This window comes from Neophocaena asiaeorientalis, unplaced genomic scaffold (assembly GCF_003031525.2).
Source record: "Neophocaena asiaeorientalis asiaeorientalis breed wild unplaced genomic scaffold, Neophocaena_asiaeorientalis_V1.1 scaffold246, whole genome shotgun sequence".
Classification (NCBI taxonomy): Eukaryota; Metazoa; Chordata; class Mammalia; order Artiodactyla; family Phocoenidae; genus Neophocaena; species Neophocaena asiaeorientalis.
The window spans coordinates 3,789,262-3,800,675 of NW_020174551.1; the positions used below are offsets into that span (position 1 = coordinate 3,789,262).

The following is an 11,414-nucleotide window of genomic DNA, read 5'->3' on the forward strand; positions in this document are numbered from 1 at the left end:
ATTGCAGAGGAAGGAACACTCCCAATCTCATTCTATGAGGCCACCATCACCCTGATACCAAAACCAGACAAAGACACTACAAAAAAAGAAAATTACAGACCAATATCACTGATGAATATAGATGCAAAAATCCTCAACAAAATACTAGCAAACAGAATCCAATTACACGTTAAAAGGATCACACACCACAATCAAGTGGGATTTATCCCAGAGATGCAAGGATTCTTCAATATACGCAAATCAATCAATGTGATACATCATATTAACAAATTGAAGAAGAAAAACCATATTATCATCTCAATAGATGCAGAAAAAGCTTTTGACAAAATTCAACACCCATTTATGATAAAAACTCTCCAAAAAGTGGGCACAGAGGGAAACTACCTCAACATAATAGAGGCCATATACGACAAACCCACAGCAAACATCATTCTCAATGGTGAAAACCTGAAAGCATTTCCTCTAAGATCAGGAACAAGACAAGGATGTCCACTCTCACCACTATTATTCAACATAGTTTTGGAAGTCCTAGCCACGGCAATCAGAGAAGAAAAAGAAATAAAAGGAATACAAATTGGAAAAGAAGAAGTAAAACTGTCATTGTTTGCAGACGACATGATGGTATACATAGAGAATCCCAAAGATGCCACCAGAAAACTAGAGCTAATCAATGAATTTGGTAAAGTTGCAGGATACAAAATTAATGCACAGAAATCTCTTGCATTCCTATACACTAATGATGAAAAATCTGAAAGAGAAATTAAGGAAACACTCAAATTTACCACTGCAACAAAAAGAATAAAATACCTAGGAATAAATCTAAGAAGACAAAAGACCTGTATGCAGCAAACTATAAGACACTGATGAAAGAAATTAAAGATGATACCAACAGATGGAGAGATATACCATGTTCTTGGATTGGAAGAATCAATATTGTGAAAATGACTATATTACGCAAAGCAATCTACAGATTCAATGCAATCCCTATCAAATTACCAATGGCATTTTTATGGAACTAGAACAAAAAATCTTAAAATTTGTATGGAGACACAAAAGACCCCGAATAGCCAAAGCACTCTTGAGAAAGAAAAACGGAGCTGGAGGAATCCGACTTCCTGACTTCAGACTATACTATAAAGCTACAGTCATCAAGACAATATGGTACTGGCACAAAAACAGAAACATAGATCAATGGAACAAGATAGAATGCCCAGAGATAAACCCACGCACCTATGGTCAACTAATCTATGACAAAGGAGGCACATGGAAGCAACCTAAATGCCCATTGACAGAACAATGGATAAAGAAGAAGTGGTACATATATACAATGGAATATTACTCGGCCATAAAAAGGAACGAAATTGGGTCATTTGTTGAGACGTGGATGGATCTAGAGACTGTCATACAGTGAAGTAAGTCAGAAAGAGAAAAACAAATATCGTATATTAATGCATGTATGTGGAACCTAGAAAAATGGTACAGATGAACCAGTTTGCAGGGCAGAAGTTGAGACACAGATGTAGAGAACAAACATATGGACACCAAGTGGGGAAAGCCACGGGGGTGGGGTGGGCATGGTGGTGTGATGAATTGGGCGATTGGGATTGACATGTATACACTGACTTGTATAAAATTGATGACTAATAAGAACCTGTTGTATAAAAAAATAAATAAAATTCAAAACTTCAAAAAAAAAAAAACTAATACTAAACTAGGGGCTTCCCTGGTGGCACAGTGGTTGAGAGTCCGCCTGACGATGCAGGGGACACCGGTTCATGCCCCGGTCCGGGAAGATCCACCATGCCGCGGAGGGGCTGGGCCCATGAGCCATGGCCCCTGAACCTGTGCGTCCAGAGCCTGGGCTCCGCAACGGGAGAGGCCACAACAGTGAGAGGCCCGCATACCGCAAAAAAAAAAAAAATCACCACAAACTTGGTAGCTTAAACAACAAAAATTTATTCTTTCACAGTTTTAAGGGCCAGAAGTCTAATATCAGTCCCCCTGGGCCAAAATCAGACGTCAGCAGGGCAATGATTCCTCTAGAGGCTCTAAGGAAAAATCCATTCTTGCGTCTTCCAGCTTTTGGTGACTGGCCAGTGTTCCTTGGCTTGTGGTCACATCACTCCAATCTCTACCTTTGTGATCACATTGCCTTCTCTTCTGAGTGTGTCCAAATCTCCCTCTACTTCTCTCTTATAAGGACATTTGTGATTACACGTAGGGCCCATCAGATAATCCAAGATAATCTCCCCATCACAAAATCCTAAATTTCACTGCATCCGCAAAGTTTATTGCCATATAAGATAACTACTGACAGCTATAAACAGTTTTATGCTAACAAATTAGACAATTTAGATTAAATGGAAAAATTCTTACACATATTACCAAAACTGAATCAAGAAGAAAGACCTATAACAACTAAAGAAATTTAGTTAGTAATTAAAGCTCTTCCTACCAAGCAAATCAAAACAAAAACAAAAAAACTTAGGCCCAGATTTTTTCACTGGTGAATTCTATAGAATACTTAAGAAATAATAACAATCCTTCACAAACTCAGGGAAAAAAAATAAAAAGAAGAGGAAAGAACACTTCCAAGTTATTCTATGTTGTCAGTATTACATTAATACCAAAGCCAGACAGACATCACAAGATGAGAAAACAACAAATCATTATCCCTTATGAATACAGAGGTAAAAATCCACCACAAAATATTAGTAAACTAAACCCAACAACATATTAAAAAGGTCCATATACTATGACAAAGTGGGATTTTTCCATCTGAAAATCAATGTAATAAGCCACATTAATAAATGTGTCCAGTAAAGGACAAAAATCACATGATCATTTCACTAGATGCAGAAAATGTATTTGACAAAATCCAAAATGTAGTTTTAATAAAAAACTCTGAACAGACTAGGAATAGATGGGAAATTCTTCAACATCATACTCAATGGTGAAAGGCTGAATGTTTTCCCCTTAATATCAGTAAGGCAAGAGTGTTCACTCTCTCTACTTTTAATCAACATTATACTAAAGGTTCTAACCAGTGCAGTCAGATAAGAAAAAGAAATAAAAAGTATCCAGATTTGAAAGAAAGAAGTAAAACTGTCTTTATTTGCAGGTGACAAATTCTGTATATAGAAATTCCTAAGAAATCCACTAAAAAAAAAGAAGAAGAAGAAAGAAACTACTAGAACTAATAAATGAGTTCAGCAAGGTCTCAGGATACAAGGACAAAATATAAAAATCAATTACATTTCCATATATTAGCAATGAACAACCTGGAAATGAAATTTAGAAAACAATTACATTAGAAATAGCAGCAAAATAATAAAATACTTAGGAGTAAATTTAAAAGAAGAAATGTGACTAGTACACTGAAAACTACAAAACATTCCTGAGTGAAATTAAAGATCTAAATGAATGGAAAACATTCCATGTTCTTGGCTAGAAAGATTCAATACTGTTAAGAAATCAATTCCCAAACTGATCTACAGAGCCTACAAAATATACAAACCACTAGCTAACTTAATCAGTATATGGGGATAAAATGCAAATAGGAAAGGACAAGACTTTTGAAAAATCATAAAAGACTATTTGCAGACCTGCAAATATATTTTAAAACCTAAATGAAATGTATAATTTCCTAAGGAAATACAATTTAACAAAATTGATCCTGTTAGCGGTAAACAGTTCAAACAGACCACTTTCCATAAAAGAAATAGAAGAAAGCTAGCAATGAGCTATCACCACAAAAAAGTGCCAGGCCCAGGTGGTTTCACAGGGAATTCTACCAAATTCAAAAACTAGGTATCCCATGGCACCAATAAAGAAAATTTTTTTATTTTTTATGAAGCATAGCACTGATACCTAAACCCATAAAGAAAATTATAGATTAATATAACATAAATATTGATACAAAGATACTAAACAAAATAATAAAAACAGAATATCCAGTACCACAAAGAAAATAATATGCAATAACCAAGTGGGATTAATTCTAGGAATGTAAGTTGCTTCAATATTAGGAAATTTATTAATATAAAACACCGCATCAACAGATGTAAGGAGAAAAATTATGCAATTATCTCCATACATGTTTAAATGGCCTCTGACAAAATTCAACACCCTTTCCTGTTAAAACACTCAAGAAAATAGGAATTAAGCCAGTCTTGAAGCTACTATTTCATTTGGTAGGGAAACATTGGAGGCATTTACAAAGATCAGGAACAAGGCAAGGTTGCCTACTGTCTCCACTACTATTCAACATGGTACTGGTGGCATGAGTCAAAGTAGTTAGGTAGGAGAAATCAACTTAAGGCAAGAGAATTGGAAAAAAAGAAGTAAAACTATCTCTATTTGAAGATGATCTGATAGTATATCTAAAATCCTAGAGAATTAATAACAATACTAACTCAAATGTTTAAAAAAATTAAACAAAGAAGGACATGAACTTAACATACAGAAATCAACAGCTTTAATATACATAAATAATTAGAAGATATAAAGTAGAAAAAGCCCCACTTTAAGAACAATCTTAACAACAAGTGTGCAAAACTCTTACGAGGAAAACTTTAAAATACTTCTGAAAGTCACAAAAGTAGACTTGAATAATGAAAAGACATCTCTTGTTCTTGAATAGGACAGGTCAACATCATAAAGATGTCAGTTCTACCTAACATCAATTTAATGCAATCTTTATTTTTAATAAAACAAGCTTCCTTGTTGAGATAAACAAGTTAATAATAAAGTGTTTTTATTAAAAGTGAGAATAGGGCTTCCCTGGTGGCGCAGTGGTTGAGAGTCTGCCTGCTGATGCAGGGGACATGGGTTCGTGCCCGGTCCGGGAAAATCCCACATGCCGCGGAGCGGCTAGGCCCGTGAGCCATGGCCAATGAGCCTGCGCGTCCGGAGCCTGTGCTCTGCAACGGGAAGGGCCACAACAGTGAGAGGCCCGCGTACCGAAAAAAAAAAAAGTGAGAATAGTCAGGAAATCGTTGGAAAAGAAAACTACAAGGGCTGGGGGAGGGGTGGGGAACCAGTCTTACCAGACATTAAAACATACTGTAAGTCTTTAAAATAAAATAGTATGGTCTTCAGTACTTTTCCCAAGGTGTATTCATGAAATACTTGAAATGCCTACTAAAAATGACTGACTTTGGGAAATGCTGTATTCCATATTCCCTTCTTCAATATTCATAGGGCACTTAGCATGTTAAAGATTCTTGCAATAAAGGAAATACCTTTGCTTAAAAAGGTAGTATGGTCTTGGTACATGAACTGATAAACAGCAATGGAATAGAACAGGAAGTCCAGAAAAAACCAAATACATGTGGTAGCTTATGTATAAAACTTATGTATACAGGTGGCATCTCAAAACACTAGGGCAAAGATGGACTTTTTAAAAAATGAATGGTGTTGAGACATCTATTTGGGAAAAGAAAAAAAATTAAATCCAGACCTCGTACCACACAGTGCAAATAAATCAGGGATCTAAATGTAAAAATGATATGCAAGTACTAGAAGGCAAAATAGGTAAATCCCTTCATGACCTGGGCATATGTAAACAGTTTTTAACTAAGACACAAAATTCAGACGCAATAAAAGATTATAAACTTGACCTCATAAAATTAAGAATCTTTTGCATAGCAAAAAGTACCATAAAAGTCAAAAGACAACTGTTGAATTGTGAGAAAATATTTGTAACACATATCACAGATGCAGATCTAATATCCCCAATAAAGAACTTTTGAAAAACTGAGGGGGAAAAGAAAAATGATAGGAAAATGACTCAAATGGGAAATTCACAAAAAAAAAAAAAAAGATTTTAAAAGGGACTTTAAACATATAAAAAGATATGTTATGGCCTCATTTCATGCTACTCTCCCTCTCATTCACTATGCTCCATGAACAGTCCAAGCTATAGAAACTTCACACTTTTTTTTTTTTTTTTTTTTTGCGGTTCGCGGGCCTCTCACTGTTGTGGCCTCTCCCATTGCAGAGCACAGGCTCTGGACGCGCAGGCTCAGTGACCATGGCTCACGGGCCCAGCCGCTCCGCGGCATGTGGGATCTTCCCGGACCGGGGCACGAACCCGTGTCCCCTGCATCGGCAGACAGACTCTCAACCACTGCGCCACCAGGGAAGCCCCACACTTGTTTATTGCTTCGTATGCTCTCTGCCTCCATCTCCCCACTCTTTAAATGGCTAGCTTCTTCTCATTTTCAGGTTTTCACTTAAAAGCCACCTCCTCAGAGGCCTTCTCTGATCGCCTATCCAAAGTCCTATCTGTCCCTCCACAATGATTCTCTATCATAGTGCCCTTTTATTTCCTTAGAACAACAGCCTAATCTGTAACTGTCTCTCCAATTCAAATGTTAGCTTCCAAGGGAAGGTGCTTTGCCTGTCTTGATCACCGTTGTATCCTCAGTGTCTAGCACAAAGCTTGATACATATTTCAAAGTAAATAATGAGAGATTGGGAAATAGCATAACAGATTTCAGGATTTGGGAGGCGAAACTCAGAGTGAAGGCAAGGTCCAAGATGTAGAATTGCAGTAAGCTGCTGAAAGGAATTAAGGCCATTCAAAGAACTGATGTCAAGGTGAGGGATAATTATCCACATTTTCACTAAAGTCATCAACTACAATATCCCTTGATCTGAGCACTATCTCTAGCTAATCCTTCCAGTTCTCTCAGTAATTTACATTTGATAACCTTTTAAAAATCTCATTGAGACCTCCTTTCTCTTTCACCCAGTTTATAAACTCTTCTAGCTCCACTTGCCTCCTTCTGCAGCCTACATCCTCAGTGTATAATCCCCACATCAATGCCTAGCCTTTTCCTCTATCTGCAGTAATTCTCAAGCATGAATCTAAGCATCACTTGGGATAGTTTAAAATATGAGCATATTCCCAGGCCCCCACTCTTCTGGATTCAGTAGGTCTAAGGTGGAGGTCCAGGAATCTAGGTTATAACAAGCACCCCCAGAATGTTTGGATACCGGTGATCCAAAGATAAAATAAACACCGCTCTGGATGAAGAGATGCCCTTCTTCCTATCCCCGCAGAACACCTCCACCTGTACTCTAGAGCCCATACTTTTCCATCCCTTCAGAGATCTTACTTTATTGGCCTCGCTCCCCACTACATCTGTAATCTCAGCTTAAATCCTGATAGCCAAAACTATTTTTTCAGCAAAGCACATCTGATCCATGTCATCCCCCTGCTTAAAAACCAACCGTTTCCTATCACCTGTGGCAGTGGTTCTCAACTTTGAATATACTTGAAATCAAATGTGTTCTAAGCACTATCTACAAATTACTGTTTTCCAAATATACTGAGAAATGTGAGACATCTCTGAGAGATGTATTTGTTTCCAAGTTTTAAAAAACTTGTATAGAAATTACTAAACATTTTGTACAGAAAATACCAGACACATTTATATAGCTGTTCTTATTACCCTATGATAATCCGCTTTCAAGAAATCATGTGCCATACACACACACACACACACACACGCGCGCGCGCGCCAAGAAGTCATAGAAAAGACGACCTTTTGCCAAATATATAAAGTTCCATCTGTGGTGTACTGATGCATAGACAGCATTTACTAAATTGAAGAGGGTCATCCATTCCATGTTCAACGATCTACATCATGTATCTTATAGTAGTTGTTATAATAATTTAAATAGCATCTATCATATTACTCTAAGTTTACTGTATAATAAACATCTATGTCACGTAAACTCATTCCTCTGGATCTGTATCTGAAAAGAATTCATTATGAGATCATTATAACTAAATCCAAGTGTACATTTAATTTCCTAAATTCTTTTGGCTGGTCTACCAAAATGTTAAAATATTCTATGGTCAAATAATTTGGGAAACCAAACTCGGGTAAACAATGTACCTTGCATATATGTGCCCTACTCTTTTTTGAATGTATGTAGATGCTGTTTTATCTATTAGCAAATTCCATTAACAACACTGCCACATGGTAGCTTTTTTATCATTATAGATTTTCCCAGTTGGTAGATACTAAAGAGCCAGCTACTTTTATTGTGGAGAGATTTCTTTTTTTTAACAACAAAAAGGTACCCTCATACTCAAAAAAATTGGAAACCACCATTCTACAGAATAAAAGTCCAAATTCCTTAAGAGTACATACAACAAACACCTCCTATGGCCTAGATTTCCAAACATACTTCTCTTAACACAAACTGTGCAATTTTTTCTCGTATTATCCTAAAGCTAAACCTTAATATGCTCTCAATTTATCATAACAGTGAGTCAAGATTCTAAGTGTTTAGAATTAAGACGGTACTTTACACATCAAGTAATTCAACTCCTTAAATTAATAGAAAAGTACATCACCTTCTTGTGTACCATTTGTTTCCTGATAAATACTGTACTATTTTTTAATAACTTAAGACCAATAGAGAATGTAAATTTTCCTAATAATACTCAAATGAACTTTGAAAAAGTGAGTTTCAACTTGATTCCTCTTTTCCATTTCCTCTATGCTCTGGCAGTACCACTAAATGGTAATTAAACTCAAGAGTTTCACACACTTCAAAAACAAATTTACCTAATTAAGAACAGGATGCCAATAATTCACTTTGCAGATATGATAGAGTTTTGCTCCTACAGGTTTATCTGTAAGAACCTCAGGAATTGAAAACAGAGGTAACTAAGGTTTCTGGAGTTTAGCCCTTTAACCATACAAATGAATTCCCAATGATGATAATGATGATGATGACAGCAGCTAACATTTATTAACTCTTTACTCTGGACTGTATTAAGTCCTTCATATCACTACCTCCTTTAGTTTTTCAGACAACCCTCTAAGGTAGGTAGTAATTACTGTCTTCACTTAACAATTAATAAAACGGGGCTCTGACAAATTAAATAACTGTCAGGGTCCCACAAGTAAACTTTTCCTCAGGTGTTACGGCTCTCCAAAACGAGCGCATGTTTCCCTCCCTCCCATCAGCACGCATTGACCCCTTGGTCCTTCCCAACCCTCTAGGTGGTCTGGTAGGGAACAAACTCCTCCACCAGGCCTCCCACTTACATTCATCAGCCGGTGCCCAGGACCATCCTTGGCCTCGTCTTTGGGCCGATTCAAGGTCTTGCCCTGCTCCTGGATGTTACGGGTTGCAGAAGAGAACTCCGACCCTCTAGCATGTGTGTTTTCCAAGTTGGTACGGGGAATCCTCTGAAGTATCGGGGCTGTGTACAGGGAATGGACCCGCCCGTTGCGGTTATGTGCTGTGTTGGAAACCTTGCCCATGTTTCGGGGCAGCTCCATCCCTCCATCCGCAGCTGGGCAGGTCTGCGCACTAACCAACCGACGACCTGCTACTGCGCAGGCGCAGCCCTCTTCCCGCCTTTCCCACGCTTTTCCTGTGCACGCAGCAACCCACCAGCGCTCCGCGTGACCCACACGTTCGCGCCAGGCTTCTGCCCCAGGCTGGCTTTGGGGGCGTACTAGTTAAGCGAGCCTGCAGGGTCAGCGGCAAGTCCTTGCCCAGGCCGTTTAAGTCTCCCTTTGAAGGAAGTCAGAGCAAGCTTGTGGACAAGGCTCCTCAGCACGGGGGATTGAACTTGGTTGTTTCTTGCCTGCCCCTTAACCCATCATAAGCCCTCTTCTCCCTACACCTCCTTACATTATCCCCTGAGCTCCAGATGTTATATTTCCAACAGTCTACATGGACATCTTTACTCGACTGTCCCACAGACTCATAACACAACACGTTAATATTCATCTTCCCTCTCAGACCTCTAATATGTTCCAAACGTATTTAATGTAGCAATGTCATATCCACAAAAGCTTAAAACTTCAGACACAGTTTTGAATTCTAACCCTAAATATTTGAACCCTACTCTTTCTCTTTATGGCACCTCGTCTAGGACATCTCACACACAGATGACTGGAATGGTTTACTCATGGGTCTCCTGGCCTGCTGTCATCCACTCTTTCCACTGCTCCAGTGTTAATACAGCTTACCTTTTAAAGCATACAAAATCACAAACTTTCAGAGTTTCTTTATTGGCCACAAAATTTTAATTCTGTAATATGTAAAAGCAGGGACTCCAAAATGCCCTTTACACCTCAGGATCATTACTTATGGCCATTCTATATGGAATCTATTTTTCTTTTATTCAAAGGCCACCTCAGAGTTCAGCCTTAAGTTTTATAGCCCCATACACATTACCCCCAAAGCAGAATTAATTGCTGTCTCCAAGCTGCTACTTGGCATATCCCTATTAGTATATTAGTGGGCTCACACTATTAGAATTAGTTGTTAATTTCAAAAGAGAGTTCTTTGGGGGCACTTTCACTCTTCAGGGTTCATGGCACAATACCCCAATGCCCTTGATACATGTTTGCTGTCATTCTGAGTCTGTGCTGTGTCATGTTTAATCACTGTTCAAAGAGACTTGCTGTCCACCAGCACACTCTGACTTCCTTAGGGTTCATGTGATGCAACAACAAAAATCTAACTTAACTCTAATCAAACCTCTAGCCCTAGCCTCCAGTCTACAGGAAATTCAGGAGGTAGAGAAACAAACTCAATGATACTTTTACAGGTTAAAAAAAAATCAAACAAATAAAAATGTAGCTGGGACTATTTTTAAAAACTGGTTTGGATTCTTCATACACACACACACACACACAAAATATCACGGGGGAATGTAGAATGGTATGGCCTCTCTGAAAAGAGTTTGGTAATTTCTTTAAAAAACTAAGCATGCAACTACCATACAACCCAGCAATTGCACTCCAGGGTGTCTACCCCAGAGAAATGAAAACTCACATTCACTCAAAAAGCTATACACAAATGTTCATAGCAGCTTTGTTCATAATAGTCAAAAAGCGGAATCAGCTCAGATGTCCTTCGACAGGTAAGTGGTTAAACTTCAATACATACCTTGGATCATGGCTTTGCAATAAAAAGGAATGAACTATGGCCATACAGCGTGGGTTAATCTCCAGGGAATGCGCTGAGCAGAAAGAAGCTAATCCCAAAAGATTACATACTGTACGATTCAACTTGTAACATTATTAAAATTACAAAATTTTAGAAATAGAAGACATTAGTGATTGCCAGGGCTTAGAGTTAGGGGTGCAGGGAGGGGATGTGGGAAGGAGGTTGTGTTTATAAAAGGGCAGCATGAGAGATTCTTATGGTTTTTGGACTTGTTCAGTACCTGGGCTGTGGTGCTATATAGATAAACCCTACACAATTGATAAAATTGTATAGAACTTAATATATACAGACACACACAAGTGTGTACAAGTAAAACTAGGGATATGTAAAACTAGGGATATCTGAACAAGATTGGTAGATCATGTCAGTGTCAATATGCTGGTTGTGATATTATACTATGAATTTTGTAAACTGGTATT

General features: G+C 38.0%; 1 protein-coding gene across 1 annotated transcript in view; it reads right to left on the reverse strand.

Annotated features, from left to right (window-relative positions):
• CATSPERT (catsper channel auxiliary subunit tau) overlaps positions 1-9,311 on the reverse strand; it is a 133,092-nt gene extending 123,781 nt beyond the window's left edge. Inside the window, 1 exon segment of the mRNA XM_024757341.1 lies at positions 9,075-9,311. Coding sequence (XP_024613109.1) covers positions 9,075-9,311 — 237 coding nt within the window.
• Positions 9,312-11,414: the final 2,103 nt, after the last annotated feature.